General features: G+C 47.5%; 3 protein-coding genes across 3 annotated transcripts in view; 1 reads left to right on the plus strand and 2 right to left on the minus strand.

The window, feature by feature from the left end:
• ZCWPW1 (zinc finger CW-type and PWWP domain containing 1) overlaps positions 1–6852 on the minus strand; it is a 30208-nt gene extending 23356 nt beyond the window's left edge. The window contains exons 1-2 of the mRNA XM_023741089.1: positions 6262–6852; positions 3989–4080 (exon numbers count right to left, since the gene is read on the minus strand). The gene's annotated coding sequence lies outside the window, so the exon portion shown is untranslated. The remainder of the gene's footprint in view (positions 1–3988; positions 4081–6261) is intronic.
• Positions 6853–7544: 692 nt separating this feature from the next.
• MEPCE (methylphosphate capping enzyme) lies at positions 7545–12762 on the plus strand. The gene is made up of 4 exons (XM_004386719.2): positions 7545–9848; positions 11497–11715; positions 11902–12028; positions 12154–12762. Exons 1-4 carry the CDS (start codon positions 8172–8174, stop codon positions 12204–12206), a joined length of 2076 nt encoding a protein of 691 aa, XP_004386776.1. The 5' UTR covers positions 7545–8171; the 3' UTR covers positions 12207–12762.
• Positions 12763–12908: 146 nt separating this feature from the next.
• On the minus strand, positions 12909–16221 carry PPP1R35 (protein phosphatase 1 regulatory subunit 35). The gene is made up of 4 exons (XM_004386720.2): positions 14773–16221; positions 14439–14691; positions 14224–14360; positions 12909–14118 (listed from the first exon to the last, which is right to left on the minus strand). Exons 1-4 carry the CDS (start codon positions 14995–14997, stop codon positions 13945–13947), a joined length of 789 nt encoding a protein of 262 aa, XP_004386777.1. The 5' UTR covers positions 14998–16221; the 3' UTR covers positions 12909–13944.
• Between the last annotated feature and the right edge of the window lie 415 nt (positions 16222–16636).

Below are 16636 nucleotides of genomic sequence, written 5' to 3' on the forward strand. Positions count from 1 at the left end.
ACCGATGTCATAAAACAATATGTGTACTGACTGTTTAATGAGAAACTATTTATTCTGTAAACCTTCAGCTAAAGTACAATAAAAAAAACAAACAAACATAATTTTAAACTTTCTTCTCCCCCTGTGTTCTGGAACTCAGGATCTCCTTTCCTGGGATCCCTGAACTACATTTTCTGCCTTCTAGTCTAGGAAGACTAGACTTCTACCTCTTCAGCAGTGCCAACTACATGCTAGGGAATACAGTTGCTGTTTGAAAAATTAGCAATGATCCTTAGTATTTTAAGTGCCTAGAACCATGTCCAGTGTGACACAGGCACTCATAAGTAGGTGGAAGTAGCAGTAGTAGTGATGGATGAATAGGCAGTAGTAGAGCAATGGTAGTAGAGTTTGGACAGTCCTAAGAGTTAAAGAGTGGGAATTTTCTTTAGAAGGATGATCTCATTTTACACGATTTTCCTAAATACTTAGAACACAAATAATTTGGCAAATCTCTGAACTAATTCAGAGGTCCCTATGCATACAGAGAACATTATAATGTGTATTTTCCCTTTACTGAGAGCTTCAAGTCCAATAAATTTCCCAGTGTGCTGGATTCTAGCCATCTGTATTCATGTCTCCGAAATGTCTGGTAACCAGTAGAGGTCCTCAGAGAAACTAGCAGTAAGAACTTAGTACTTTCACTTGATATTCATTCATCTGCAGTAATCTATTCACAGATGCTCTATAGTACATCAATATGCTTCATTATTACTACTGATATTGTGACTAACAATAACAGCTAACATTTACTGAGCACTGACTATATCCTTTACCCTTTACATTGCATATTTTACACAAATAACTCACACGTTACACTTTTGTGTGTGTGTGTGTGCCAACCATGCAACCCCCTCACCTATTATTCTCCTAGGCGTGTTATGTGTATTATATGTGTGGGCATGTTATTTATGTGGGCACGTTATTTGACAAAAATACGGTATATCATCTCATTTAATTCTCACAGTAAATCTATGGGATAGACAACATTTTACACTTGGGGATACTGAAGCTTAGAGACATTAAGTAACTAATAAATGACCAGGACTAGGGTCCATCTGCTTTAGAAGTTTGTGCTATTAACTATATTACACTGCATCCCAGTAGTCTAATTCAGTGCCTCACAATCATTTTCATATCACAGCACACACAGAAAGCATGCATTAAAAGTACCCATTGGAAACACACTCAGAAAATGATATTTGTAGATACTCTGGGGTAAAAGGACCAGGCCACTCACAGCCATAGGCAACTGAAAGGTGGGAGTGGAGAGCCTCAAACCACACCAAAGACTGAAGAGATCTAGCTCCACACAGCTATAAGCCATTCATGGCGCTACAGGGTCCGAAGATGAGTCTTGGGAAGTTCCAGTAATTTACATTTTTCCAGTTTGCACTTTCCCACTATTGATAACTCTACCCAGCTGTTAGAAGATAAATAACTCTTGTTTTATCAACCTAAACTTCTTATAGTCCTTCCACCTGGTTTTCTTTAGGCTTATAACATATAAACCATTCTTATTTTTCTAACAATTATAAGGAGCATTGTAGCTCGAGGAGGGCATCTACAGGTCATAGAGTTCCATCACCTCTTTTTACAGAAGGGGTTACATGGCTTGCCCAAAGCTTCAATGTTAATACATGGTAGAGCCAAGATGATCCCAGACCTTTGTCTCTAAATTCTACTAAGAACTCTTCTATTCTTCTCAATGATCTTCTCAATCAATGCTGCTGATTTTGAGTATTTTGAAGGCTCTGGACTGGAAACTCACTTCTCCAACTCTACTGTCTCCCACCAAAAAGAGACTTAAAGACAACATAAAATGGATCCTTTGGTTCCAGGTACAGGATTTCTCTCTAGATCCCAAGACGAACTCAAAAGATGTTGAGGGTTTGACTTAGTATGGCCATAGCATGACTGAATATAAAATATTTTTAAAAGTAATTATCCTTTGCCATTTTTCTATTCCTTTTCATACTTCTTTAAATGTGAATAATTCAGATGTGCTGTTCTGCAGCAATTACTTTTCCTTTATATTAAGGAGCACATTTTCTCACTATTCCCATCTTAATTCATCACCACCAATTCCCAAAAGTATTTGTTCCAGAAAAGACAAGTAGAAAATTAGGGGAGAAACACTGTAGCAAATTAGTCTCCTTCCTTAATATAATCTTAAATATCATAATATAAAACTATATATATAAATCCCATATAATCCTAAATATAAAATCCTAGAAGCTGAATAAAATTAGGCTGCAAGAGGTATTTGACCACAAATGACCAAAAAAATCAAACTAAACCCATTGCCATCAAGTTGATTCTGACTCATAGTGACCCTATATAGCACAGAGCAGAACTGCCCCATAGGGTTTCCAAAGCTATAAATCTTAATGGAAGCAGACTGCCACATCTTTCTCCTGTAGAGTGGCTGGGTGGGTTCAAACCTCTGACTTTTCGGCTAGCATGGGTGCTTTAACCACTGTGCCACCAGGGCTCCTCCACAAATGACAAACATATCTTACCCTGGACTCCAGAATTACAAAAAAAAAAAAAGATCATGAGAAGTTCCTGTGAAGATCATCTAAATTAGAAGAGCTATACTGAGAAAAGCAAAATGAAAATTAGTGCTTGAGATGATAACATTTGATTTTTTAAATGTATATCTACATAATATGCTTGCATATCCATATACTATCACTGGAAGAATACACAAGAAATGGGCAGAGCGGAAGGAAACTTAACTTTTCAAGGAAACCCCTATGTATCTTTGGCATTTTATAACATACATATATTACCACTTCAAAAAATGACTTTTTAAATTCTAAATTCTTTAAGTAAAATAAAAAGAGTATTTTAATCAACCTAAAAACGCAAGAATTCCCAATATTCAGGTTCAAAACCTTATCTAAACCTGTACAGACCTATCTAGGCAAAAGTGTGCTTCTGGAGCCCCAAACAAATGGATAAAATTATGGATCGTTGTTGAGTTAATAAGATGTAGTAAATCTATAAGAAGTGATGTATAACAGAAAAAAAAAAGTTGCCCTTGAGGCCATCCAATTTCCTAGATTTAGAAAATCTATAGAGGGTTGACTATAGAGAATATATGCAGATTCATTTTATCAGCTGGTTTGCTGTTTTGTTTATTTCATCTCTATTCTCTCTCTAATCTTTCTTCTCACTGTACAAGAAATGTTTATGGCATTTCAGCTTCTTCTGGTCACCTGTTAGATTCCACGTGACCTCACTCCCATGTGGCCTTACCTGATCGGATGGGGTGTCTATACCTGACCTTAGGGCAACTCATTGAAAACATGAGTAGAGTTAATTAGAGTGCTTTGTTGGGAATTTACAATTTGCAAAATTGAAGAGTTATTATTGTTGGGAACTCCAGCAACAGATGAAGAACAGTATAGTCAGGTAGATCATGTAGAGTCAGAACAGATGCAGCCATACATGCATGTGTAAGTGTACAAGGGGAAAGAGAAATTGCAAAGGAGAATGGAGCAGGTGGAAAAAAAGGATGAGAAAGAGAGAGAAGAGGGAGAGAATGAGAGAGAATAAGAGTGAATGTACACTTTTGGCTCCCAGTCCCTGGTCTCTGCTATCTTGAGGTCAACTACACTTTAGTCCCTTTCCTTTAATCTCTGTGAGATTCCTCTGAATCCTTATAATAAACATTTTGTTTCTTGTACTGAAAAAAAAAAGTTGCCCTTGAGTCAATTCCAACTCATGGCAAGCCCATGTGTGTCAGAAAAGACCTTTGCTCCATATGGTTTTCAATGGCTGATTTTTCAGAAGTAATTGCCAGGCCTTTCTTCCAAGGCACCTCTGGGTAGATTCAAACCTCCAACTTTTTGGTTAGCAGCTGAGCACATTAACTGTTTGCACTACCCCTTAATCTAGATTGGAGGTATGATGAAGAACATTACTTTTAAAGAAAAGCTCTAACCTGATCAATAGAGAATAGAAAGCCAGAGAATCACTTGCTGACACTGCTCCTCTGTTTCAGACAAATTCTTCCACAATAACGAATATTAAAAGCTAGTTCAGAGAGAGAAAAAAAATAAACAGTTAATAAATATACAAAATGACTGTGGGCTCTAGACTCAGGAATAACATTTGAGGTTTTAATTTGTTTTCTTACCTTAGATGAAAAGGAGAGGGGAAAAAAAAAAATCCAACAAGGCTTTATGTAAGAAAGTAAAAGAACCAGGACAGTTTCATAAACACAATCTTATCCACTCAACATATAAAAGGAGGGTGAATAAGGGGGGAGAAAGAATTTACACAGAAATAATAAAAGAAAGATGAATGAAGCTCTCTAAAAAATAGAAACAGTTTTCTTTCACTTAGAACACTAAAAATCATCACATTCATTTTGAAATGAAATCACCTAGCACCGCGGTTCTCAAAGTGTGGTCCGAAGACCCCTGGGAGTCTCCTCCCTTTTCCAGTTACATATCTGTGTTAGGCTGGATTTTCTCATATACTTCAACCAAAACAAGATGTCAGGTTGAATACAGAAACAGATGAGAATCCAGCTGTCTTCTAATAAGGCAGACATGAAAATAATTTGCAAAAATATAAAACAACGCCATTCTTCAAACTAAATTTTCTTTTGTTTTGGAAAAAATACTTTTCATTAAATATGTTAATTATGGTAACATGTAATGGGTTTATGGAGCCCTGGTGGTGCAGTGGTTAAGAACTCAGGCTGCTAACCAAAATGTCGGCAGTTTGAATCCACCAGTTGCTCCTTGGAAACCCTATGGGGCAGTTCCACTCTGTCCTATAGGGTCGCTATGAGTTAGAATCGACTTGACAGCAACGGGTTTAGTTTCTTTTTGGTTAATGGGTTTATCATTGTTATTTTTAAATTAATTATTAAATAAATATTTTTAAATATTCTGTTTTAATTTCTAATATTTTAATATGAATAGGTAGAAATCATATAAACAAAAGCTCTCTGGAGTCCTCCATGATTTTGAGGGGTACAAAAGGGTTCTGAGACCAAAAAGTTTGAGAACTGATCTAGCTAAATAATTCAGTCTTGTCACTATTTCTCAAAAAGCAATAATCTTCCCCTGTCCCATTTAGAATGTGTTCACAAATTTCCAGACTATTCAACTGTTCCCTCCTTATATTGTTCCTCAAATCCTTGGTCTAAAAGGACAAAAGTAAACCCTTAGAGTTGGCCTCTAACATACACTCCCTGAGCCTAAAAAACATATTTTAAAAAAAACCAAAAACCTATATTTAAATCTTCTTTTAAGCCTGAGTCCAATTTCCTTCAGCGTGTATGTCTAATGGCATGTGGACTCCTGCTTGCTTTCATGCCTGAATAACTAGTACTGGTTTTTCTCTCTTTTTGTGCTCAAGAAGCATGATCTAAAACAAAACTTTCAACAAGAAAGAAAAAGAAACAATAAAGATTCCAGCTACCCTTACTGCTCATACTATACATTTAACAAGACATTTACTGTCATATCTAACAGTAACTGCCTGAACTAAACCTTGTACAGAATCTTATAAATTAATGGTGAACTAAAACTTCCTCATTCAGAGAGTGCAAGGAAGCACAGATATGGCCACTTAACACCAAAAGAGCCTTTCGGAGACTGCTGACGTCTTTCATATTCTTGCCATCACAGACCCACATTTCCTAAACTGGTACCGACCTGAAACTAGCATTGTTTTATTTTCTCTTAAAGGAGCACATGCCCATAGAACTCCCAGATCCCCGCACCATCTCCCCACATAGGTGTCAAGGTTTGAAATAGAAAATGCCTAATCCCCCCTTGAAAAACCAAAGACAAGAACTTTGGGAGATTCATATTTTTGCTCTCTTCCCTCACCAATTTCTCTTACGGACAGCAATTAAGATCGGAGGTATCACACAGTTAGCCATCCTTAACTCCCCGCAGAAGGTACTACAGTGGCTTTCTAGCCTCTCTTCCACATCAAGAATCCTACCAGGAGAGAATTTCTCCTCAGCTAACCCTACTGCTGAAGTATCAGGATTCTCATTCCCGCTCAGATCGTCGTTGCCCGCGATTATATTGTGGTATTTTTCTTTGTGTGTTGGGGGTGAGTTTGAGGTTAGATTCTGAGGAGGGGTAAGAGTTGGTTGTCGCCCTGAAGAGAAAGCTTCTCCTCAGACAACAGGTACTAGGATCGCCCGCGCCTAGCAACTTCATCTGCAACCTAAGAAGAGTCTAATACCTTCTGGAGCGAGGAGGACCTAAACGAGAGCAGTAGAGTGAGCACTTGCAGCGATTCTGCAAGCCCCTACAACCTGGATCCAGTTTTCCCGCCACGAAGAAAAGGCGCGAGGACGCGAACAAGCTCCACCCCCCGCCCCGGGCGGCGTGCTCCCGAGGCCAAAGAGCATGCGCAGCTGAAAACAGGTGCTGCGCTTGTGCGCGATTTCCGCCGTTTTCCAACCTGTAAAACTACAAGTCCCATAATCCTCATTGCTTCACCTTTGTTTTAGGAGGCGGCAGCAGCGCCTGATTGTTCGTGAAACACATCCTTCTTTTACTATCTTTTCTCTCTGCCCCAGTCTGCCTTTTCCTTCCTCTTTTTCTTTCCCTGATGCCTATTCCTTTTAGGCCCCGTCACACCCTTATTTTAACACTTTGAGACTATCCTTAGTCCCGCTGTCTCTTCTTCTCAGCCACAAGACCCGCAGCCCCAAGCACTCTGTTGGCAAAGGAAACGGGCCGCCTAGCACCCTGTGGAAAGAGCGTCAAACAGCTTTTTCCCATTGGCCGATGCGGGGAGACCCCAAAACAGGCCGAATCCTCTTCCCCGCCCACAGACGTTTTTATATAAGGCGGCGAAAAGCCGCAAAGTGCGTTGGGGAAGGACTGCGTACGAGTTGGTGTTGGTGGGTGTACTCCTATTGGTGGCTGTGGTGGGCATCGGGCTGGTGGGCTCGTGCGCAGGCGTCGGGTGGTGGGTGGAGGCGTTGGTGTCCGGCTGTGGATGTGGAGGCGGAGAGGAGGGCGGGGTATACCTAGGTGATCGCGATTGGGGGAAAGCGGAGGAGCGAGAACTACTCAGCCATTTCAGCACAGGAGGAAGTTGGAAAACCTCGGCTGTTTTAGGGTTGTTTTTCAGTCCAGCAGAGAATATTTTCGAGGGGGGGGCGGTGAGTTAAAATGACCTATTGCATATTACTGAGAACAGTTCGTAGGAAGACGGTCAGTACACTCCGATCTTTCCCTTCCTCTACGTTTAGGTTCCCTCCTTGGCTCCCTCAAAAGCCCTTCTAAGTAGATGGGCTAAGGGGGCAACTAGTCATGAATAATTCATGAGCCCGCCCCTTTTCTTAGGAAGTCACGCCTCTCGGAGTCCCTCTGCGCACGCTGCGTGTCTCAAACCTGAGGAAGCGACGTAATAGTCCCCGCCCATAGGACGGTGGGCGGGTTGTCGTCTCCAGCACGTGCCGTATCTACCCGCGCAAGCCCAAAAGGGTGTGCGCAGGCGCTTCCCACTAGGGGGAGGAAGGAGGCGGGGTGGGGAGGTTGTTGGGTTTAGAGCCGGGCGGAGACCGCCGAGACTCATTCCTCAGGAACAAGGGTCGTGTGCGAAGGAGACCTTTTTACACCAGCTCCCCGGCCCCCGCCTACGGTGGGTGGGATCGCGCGGCAGAGACAAAGGATATCAGTAGGGACGGACATAGCTGCGAAGGGAAGTAGGGTGTCAGTTTGGGGTGGTGGGTTTTTGGGGGGCTGAGGGGGAGACTATTTAAACTCCCTGGAGCCGTTAAGTTGGTTCGTACTCAGATGCGCGCGCAACTAGGGTGGTGGCGGAGTGCGCATGCGTGATTTTGGGGCCAGAGGAACGCGCTTAAGTAGTGCGCGCTCGCGATTAAGTGGTAGTGGTGGAGGAGAAAGGGGTCGGCGCAAGCGCGGTTGATTTCTCAAGTGTCGGGTCTCGCGGGCATCTTGTTTTGGTCTCGCGGGCGAGGGGGACGCGCTGGGGGGGCACTTGGAGCGACACTAGGCGAGAAGAGCAGAGCTGCGTGCGCACCCGGGGAAGGGGGGAAGGGAGCAGGGTCTAGGAAGGGGGGTTAAGCCCCCTGATCCCCCTCGTTGCTTTCGGCCGGGACGGAGTAAGGGTTGGAAATGATCGAGATGGCGGCGGAGAAGGAGCCGTTTCTGGTGCCGGCCCCGCCGCCGCCGCTCAAAGATGAGTCGAGCGGAGGGGGCGGCCCCACGGTGCAATCGCACCGAGAGGACGCCTCCGGGCAGCTTCGCGGCCGGACGGAACGCGAGCCGGGCCCTCGCGTACACTCGGCTGGGGTCCCGGCATCTGGGGACGGCAGGGAAAGCCCCGGGGCTGCATCCACCCCTCGGGGTGGCCAGTCGCAGCAGCAACGAGGGGGCGGCCCCCAGGCGCTGTCGCATGGGGAGGCCAGCTTGTCGGATCCCCAGGGGCGAACCGCTCCGCCGGAGGTGGGGGAGGAGCGACGAGGAGGGGGTGGAACAGAGCTGTGCCCCCCTGCCCCTCCTCGACCTCGTAATGGCTACCAGCCCCACAGGCCCCCTGGGGGAGGTGGAGGCAAGAGGAGAAATAGTTGTAATGTGGGGGGAGGTGGTGGAGGCTTCAAACATCCGGCCTTCAAGAGGCGCAGGCGAGTTAATTCGGACTGTGACTCTTTATTACCGTCCAACTTCCTCCTGGGGGGCAATATCTTTGATCCACTGAACCTGAATAGTCTTCTGGATGAGGAAGTGAGCCGCGCACTCAATGCAGAGACCCCTAAATCATCCCCACTTCCGGCCAAGGGGCGTGATCCGGTGGAGATCCTCATCCCCAAAGATATTACTGACCCACTCAGTCTCAATACTTGCACTGATGAGGCCCAAGTAGTTCTTGCTTCACCACTCAAGACTGGTCGGAAGCGGCATAGACACCGGGGACAGCACCATCAGCAGCAGCAGGCAGCTGGAGGGAATGATAGCCACTCCTCCATGCTGTCCCCAGCCCCCCTCACTCCTTCACTTCATGGGGAGGGTGCCACGCAGCAGCAGCAGCAGCAGCGGCATAGAGGCCAGAACCGGGATGCCCCTCAGCCTTATGAACTCAACACAGCCATCAACTGCAGGGATGAGGTGGTGTCTCCCCTTCCAACTGCCCTACAGGGTTCCACGGGCTCACTTTCAGTCCCTCCAGCTGCCTCAGTTACCCCTGCACCCACGTCTTCCTCCTCTCGACATCGCAAACGTCGCAGGACTTCCAGCAAGTCGGAGACAGGGGCCAGGGGTGGAGGCCAGGGTCCCAAGGAAAAAGGCCGAGGGAGTGGGGGAGGCCGCTACCACCACCATCCTCTCCCTGCAGCAGGCTTCAAAAAGCAACAGCGCAAGTTCCAGTACGGGAATTACTGCAAATACTATGGGTATCGCAATCCTTCTTGTGAGGATGGGCGCCTTCGGGTGTTGAAGCCTGAGTGGTTTCGGGGCCGGGATGTCCTAGATCTGGGCTGCAATGTGGGCCATCTTACCCTGAGCATTGCCTGCAAGTGGGGCCCATCACGCATGGTGGGCCTGGATATCGATGCCCGGCTCATCCATTCTGCCCGCCAGAACATCCGACACTACTTATCAGAGGAGCTGCGTCTCCCATCCCAGACTCCTGAGGGGGACCCAGGGGCAGAGGGTGGGGAAGGGACCGCCACCATCCGGAAGAGAAGCTGCTTTCCAGCCTCGCTAACAGCCAGCCGAGGTCCCATTGCTGCACCCCAAGTGCCCCTGGATGGAGCGGACACATCAGTCTTCCCCAACAATGTTGTCTTCGTCACGGTAAGAGGGTCTTAAGTGCATTAACTCCTCACTAGGAGAGAACCAGATCAAGAGAAGGGTCTGAATTGACGAGTGAGTGCCTCCACTGGGTGTTTCCCGACCTATAACCTGGGAAAGGTGGGATCTCTAACTTTGGAGCTTCAATCCTGGGGTCCTTTCTCATGACTGCAGTTCTCTTTCCCAGGACAGTGGTTGACTCCTTTTGCTCTGCTCCCAGGCTGGGCTAATCCAGCCTCCCTTGGGGGCTGCAGCTACTGCTCACTAAGGGCTTTTTTTTTTTTAAAAAATGTGTTTTTGGTTAAAGTTTACACAGCAAGTGAGGTTCCCATTTGACAGTTTCCACACAAAGTGTTCAGTGACATTAGTTACGTTTTTCACAACGTGTCAACGTTCTCTGTGTTCTTCCATTTCCAGTACTCTAGTTTCCCTGCCTCCCTTAACTTCTCATCTTTGCTTTACAGTAAATGTTGACCTTTAGGTCTCATACAGATTTTTTTTAGTAGAGTACCGATCCTACAGGTAATATAATTTGTGTGTCACTTGCTATTTCGCTAATCGATGATCTCGGGATAGTTTTTTCATTCAAGGTTTAAAGAATGTCTTAGTGCAGTAGTTGCAGAGTTGTCTCGTCTCAACTGGTCCATTAGTCTGGACTTTTTTAAGAATTTGAGTTTTGTTATACATTTTTCTCCCATTCTAACCAGGACAATCTATTGTGACCCCAGTCAGAATGGTCAGTGGAGGTAGCTGGACACCATCTAATTTTTCTGGTCTCAAGGTTTACTAGGGGATTTGATCAAGATGTAAACTTGTCCACAGACATGCTGAAGGGGCATGAAGGCGTGGGTGTCACATGGCATTTTTGGGGAGGGGGTGACAGGATTTAGGATAGCGGCAAACTAATATTTACAGTTTCTGACCAAGTTTGTATCAGCTGCTTCTGTTTCCTTAGAGTTGCTTGAAGAGTGTCAGTGGTCAGGAACCCAAGTGGCTTGGCCTTAGATCAACACCATGTGGACCGTAGATAGTGGGAACAGTCAGCGACTCCACTTCAGGAGAAGGCAGAATATGGTCTTTTGCAGAGGGCCTATCCCCCGACTGCACATAGCCCCCATCAAACGCTCCAGTTGGGCTGTTTGCAGGAATAGTTGGCACTGTGTTGGGTTAAGCCTGGAAGAATGGACTTCCCAGGTTTCCTAAGGATGGCTCTTCATTTCTCTGGGAGAAAGGAAAGGATGGGCCTGAAGCTTTGCCAACCCTAACTACAGGGAAGGTCTCCTTTTCAAACCTGGGTTAGGTATTCTTGCATAACATTGAGTCACTCTGCTTAAGGTTTGTAGGGTGGGAATAAGTACTGGATAGGGTCTGGGGAGAACTCTGGCATTCTCTCTCTGCAAATTGACCCTGGCTCCCTTTTTGTTTCTTTGGATTACCACTAGTAGGAATCCGGGGCAGGAAAGTGTTAAAGGGAAAACAAGAGTCGAGGGCACCAAATGGGAGTTTTTCTGAGGCGTGTCAGAGAAGATTGCGACCAGGGGCTAAAATGCAGCTGCGGAACTTTCTGTCTTAGAAGCTGCAGAGTGGGTTGTATGGGGGCAGTGATTCTTTTACTCCATCTGTTAACCTCACCCCCAATTTTTGTCCTCAGGGTAACTATGTGCTGGATCGAGATGAGCTGGTAGAGGCCCAAACACCCGAGTATGATGTGGTGCTCTGCCTCAGCCTTACCAAGTGGGTACATCTGAACTGGGGAGATGAGGGGCTGAAGCGCATGTTTCGCCGAATCTACCGGCACCTACGTCCTGGGGGCATCCTTGTCCTTGAGCCCCAACCCTGGTCATCCTACGGCAAGAGAAAGACACTCACGGTAAGTTAGGTTTGATGGAAATGGTAACCTTCCTTCGAGGCAAGAAAGGCTTATAAAAACGAAGTATAGTAAGGAAGCAGAGAGAGAAGGACTTCCTGAACGGCAAGGTGAAGAGGCTGTCTGGGTGGGCATCATTCTTGGCCAAGGGAGAAGACAGCAAGCTGAAGTGGTCCCCTTCCTTTCTAGGAAACAATCTATAAGAACTACTATCGAATCCAGCTGAAGCCAGAGCAGTTCAGTTCTTACCTGACATCCCCAGAAGTGGGCTTCACCAGCTATGAGCTGGTGGCCACACCCCACAACACCTCCAAAGGTAAGGCTACCCTGTTTTGTTGGGGGACAGGGAGGGAGGCAGGTCCTGGCTGAGATGGTGCAGACCCTATATAGAGTCCTGGGGAAGTCCTGCCAACCCTTTCTGATTGCACACTTTCCCCTCAGGTTTCCAGCGTCCTGTGTACCTGTTCCACAAGGCCCGTTCCCCTAGCCACTAAGTGGCCTCTTAAACAAAAAGTGTGAAGAAGCTGCCCGCTGCTCCTAAAGACCTGGGGAAAGAGGAAAGTATCCCAAGGTCTTTCCTTTCTGGCTCCAAAAATAGTTTCCTTTTCTTGGATCTGCAGAGAAAGCTTTTCCTATGTTGCTGCCCCAGCCTCCTCCCTACATCTCTGGCATCTAAGCAGCAAGCCCAGCTGTGTTGGAGTTACCATCATCTTCCTCACCCCCAGCCTGCTGGGCTGGATGGCATGGACTGTTTGCTGACCTCTGTTCTCCTAGGGTGTGGGAGGTGGGGTTATCACATTCTCTAGCCCTTTCCTCCTCTTCTCCCACGGAGAGAGATTCCCATTTCTCCTCGGCCCTCGTCCCTAACTGCATTTCAGTGGACCACAGATAGACGGACTGAGGGTTTGAGGGGGAAGATTGGCAGGTAGGCACGCAGGTACTGTGAAAATCCTTCCCTCTGCTGTCCCCCATTGGGAGGAGGGGTTGAGTTTTGAATGTGAGAACAGCACAATAAACTTGATGTTTAAGGCAGTGGCCCCCACACTTGTCTCTGGCACTTTCTAGGTGATGGGAAAGGGAATGGCACCTCCCAGTAGGACCTGTGCTTTCTCTGCTCATACTACGGTCTTAAGAAGACAGCACGTTTTCCAGCAGTTGGGAAGATTGTGGAATGCTACTCAAATCTATACACAAGCCCTAGTCAGGAAAAGGGGTGTAATACAAACTATGATGTAAAAATTCAAGGAACAAGTTCCATTTTCCCTCCCCAAAAAACCCCTGCTGACATAGCGTTTGATGGGAGCTTTGGATAGAAGGCTAATCTTGGAACAGAGTTAACAGTGGAGTTGGAGTGGAGCTAGAAAAAGGCACTTTGGACCAGAGCCACTAACTTGCTCTAGGACCACCCACCCACTCCCCGTTTTGGGATTGGGGAACCAGATAGACAATAAGGTGATACTCTTCAGTGGCTTGTCAAATGTCGCTGCACAATCATAGAACAAATACTGAGCACTCGGTGGGTCAGGTGTAAACAAGACAGACAAGGTCCTTAAAGGTAAAGGCAAAGATCATTTCAGTAACTCAGTACAAGCAGCTGCCTTACATCTCTTTAAGACGAGCAATTAGGGAAAGGCCTCCCTGAAGTGGGCTAAGATGCAGATGTTAAAATGATCAGAAATAAGCGGTGCAAAGGAATGAACAGAACATAGTGTCATCCAAAGCAGAAAGGGGTGGCAGCTGTGACTGATGTCAGGGGAAGAGGCAACTAGGGTGGTAAAAACGAAACCAGTTGTCATAGAGTCGATTCTGACTTATGGTGCAGCCATGTGTGTCAGAGGAGAACTACACTCTGAAGTTTTCAATGGTGATCTTTCAGAAGTAGATCGCCAGGCTTTTCTTCTGAGCACCTCTGGGTGGGTTCAAGCCGTCAACCTTTTGGTTAACAGCCAGACTTCTTGCCCACCAAACAGTTGGGTGAGGAGAGGAGGGTATTTAAATCCCTGATTGGACGGTGTTTTCCACTTGCCATCCCTTTACCAGTCTCCTAAAAAGAGGACCAAAAATTGAACTTCCAAGCAGCTTTCAACCTGAGGCTTAGTGTTCCAGCCCCTGGAGTGTTAGCCCCATCTTAGGGATGCCAAAAAGTGTTCATTTGTTAACAAAACCACTTTATTCTGGAAAAAAAAAGTTTTAACACAAAAATACGAACTTGCATCCAGGGATCTTCCAGGTCTAAGCTTCCCATCGCCTCAGTGTCCGATGCATGAGGAAAGTATCCTCTGAAGGCCGGGGCCGGAGTTGAAGCCGGAGAGGAGGCAAGCCTTCGAGGGTCAGGTGTGGAGATTCATAAAATAATGTTTCTGGGTCACAGAGGATGGTCATGTCTGGCCCGGCCCCAGGGGGCTCCTGTTGAAGTTGGAACCCAAAGTAAGGTTACACGCTTGGGAGGAGGCAGAAGCCGCGGCAGGGGGAAGGGAGGAGAGACTGGAAGCCGGAGCCCGGGTCCCTCACCTTTGGGGGCGGGACTCGGGCCTGCGGCGGCAAGAACGCCAATTTCTCTCTCAGCGCTGCGTTCAGAACCTTTTCCTCGGGCACCTGCAGGCTCACCAGGTCCCGGAAGAGCCGCTTGGAACGCGGCACGTTCAGCCCTAAGACCGTAGAGGGGGCGGAGGTGAGCGGCGCCCGTCACCCCCACTCCCGGCTGGCCGTCTGTAGCCCGTCCTCACCCTCGGCTACGCTCTCCTCCAGGCCGCAGCGGGTCTGGAACGACTTTCTCAGCTGTTCCTCCACGGCCTTGGCGGCATCAAATTGGCTCCCAGCAGCGGCCCGCGCGGCCTGCAGCTCGAGGCCCAAGGCCAGGGTACTCTGAAGCGCGGGCGCCTCCAGCTCCTGCGGCGCCGCGAGCTTCTCGCTTGGTACAGCGGCCGCCGGCAGCGGCTCGGACCGACTGGGAGAGGTCGGCGCCAGGCGGAATCGGACCTGGGAGCAGAGCGCAGGGCAGTGAAAAGGTGAGCGCGGTGTCGTCGGCTGGCTGGGGCCAACACCTTACTCCCAGCTCACCTGCCTCCCTTTCCGAGCCCCGCCCCGCCGGTTCGCCCGCCCCTTCCGCCGCCCGGGGGTGCAGTTAGGAGGCTCGGGGCTCTCGGGCTGCGGGCTCAGGCTCAGGTCCAGACCCGGCTCGGGCACTGGGGCTCGAGGCTCCGAGACTCGAGGCTCGGGGGGTGGCCCCGGGGCCGCCACGGCCTCTTCCGCTGACTCCAGCTCTGCCTCGCCACAGCCCATCATCTTGGCCTTGCTACGGGGGTGCAGAGTCGCACGGTCGGGGGCTAAGGATGGTGGGACGCAGACTCTCCCCCTCCTCTCCCAGATGCCGCTACCGGAAACCGTTAGCCTTTACCCAAGAGGGCGGAGAGATCAGCCCCAGCCACACCCAATTGGCGCTCCCGTTAGTGTCATTTCCTCCGCTCCGCCCCCAGCTTCCCACTTCCTGGCTTCCGCCCCGCGAAACCTTGGTACTGCCCCTAAGCCCAGAGCTGAGGCACGTTGAATGCCTACGGGTGCTCATCAGGACCAGTCTCTTTTTAAGACCTTTGGTATGGCTTCTTTGGCAGGCAGGTTTTCTCTGCCTTCTTAGACTCCAGGATGTATCATCCGTCCTTCTCGGGGTGCCAAACGGAACAGCTTTAACTAAACGGTCCAGTACCCCCACATCTGGACCTCCCGACTCTGTGCCTGCAGAACACCTCCGGGTGTTCCGTCGCCCCGAACTCGAACGGGAACCTCTTCCAAGGATGCATGGGTGCGGGGCTCCCTCCTGGGACTGTTGCAAATGTAGTTGTCCAGACGGTGACTGCCTCATCCATCCTTGCGGCCTTTTGTGATTTATTTTCTCTTTCGAGAGTCCCCTAAGATATTCATCTGTATGAAAATAAACATCTGTATGTTGGATACAATAAAAAAGGTTCGGTGGATTTATCCGGACTCCCAAACTTCTCCATGTAGCCAAAGATATTTGGACTTCGGGACAAGTGACTCGAACTCCCACAGGCTCCCTGTGTTCGTTGGAGCAGGTCCCCTCAGTTCTGTGGGTCTTCCTTTCTTCATGTGTAAAATGTACTAAGTTGAATTTAGGAGGCTTGATGCTCTCCCAGAGTGGGTTGCTGCTCAGTCAGCAGACACGTTTGTGAATCAGTTTGAGAGTCTTCATATCCTTTATCTTCCCCAGAGATGTCGCGGATGACCAGATGAAATGGGTAGCATTGCCTCATTAAAAATAATAATACGGGAGGATCTTAATTGTGAAACGCTAGAGGCCTTCCTGCTAAAGTCAAGAATAAGAAGGTATGCTCAGTGTATATCCGCTCTTAAATTGTGAAAAGGAGTTTAAAAAAAAAACAACCACCAAACCTGTTGAAAAGGAGTAAAAAAATGTTAAAAACAAACCATTGCCCTTGAGCAACCACATAAGATTTTCAATACCTGGTTTTTCGTAAGTAAATCACCAGGCCTGAGGAAAGGAGCCCTGGTGGCACAATGGTTAAGTGCTTGGCTTTTAACCGAAGAGTCGGTGGTTGAAATCGACTCAGCGGGAGAAAGATGTGACAGTCTGCTTACATAAAGATATACAGCCTTGGAAACTATGGGGCAGTTCTACTGTGTCTTAAAGGATTGGTGTGAGTCAGAATCGACTTGATGGCAGTGGGTAATGGGTTTTCTTCTGTGGCACCTCTGGGTGGATTTGAACCACCAACCTTTCAGTTAACAGAGTGCTTAACCATTTGTGCCACCCTCTCATGTTGTGAAAGGGAGTTAAAAAAAAAAAACCAAGCCTGTTGCTGTCAATTCCTACTCATAGCGAGTAGAAGGGTGCAAATATAAAACTGTAATGTAAGCCATAAAATATAAATTGGTTCCCTTTGGGAGC

The sequence above is a fragment of the Trichechus manatus genome, unplaced genomic scaffold (genome assembly GCF_000243295.1).
Source record: "Trichechus manatus latirostris isolate Lorelei unplaced genomic scaffold, TriManLat1.0 scaffold00170, whole genome shotgun sequence".
NCBI classification, from domain to species: domain Eukaryota; kingdom Metazoa; phylum Chordata; class Mammalia; order Sirenia; family Trichechidae; genus Trichechus; species Trichechus manatus.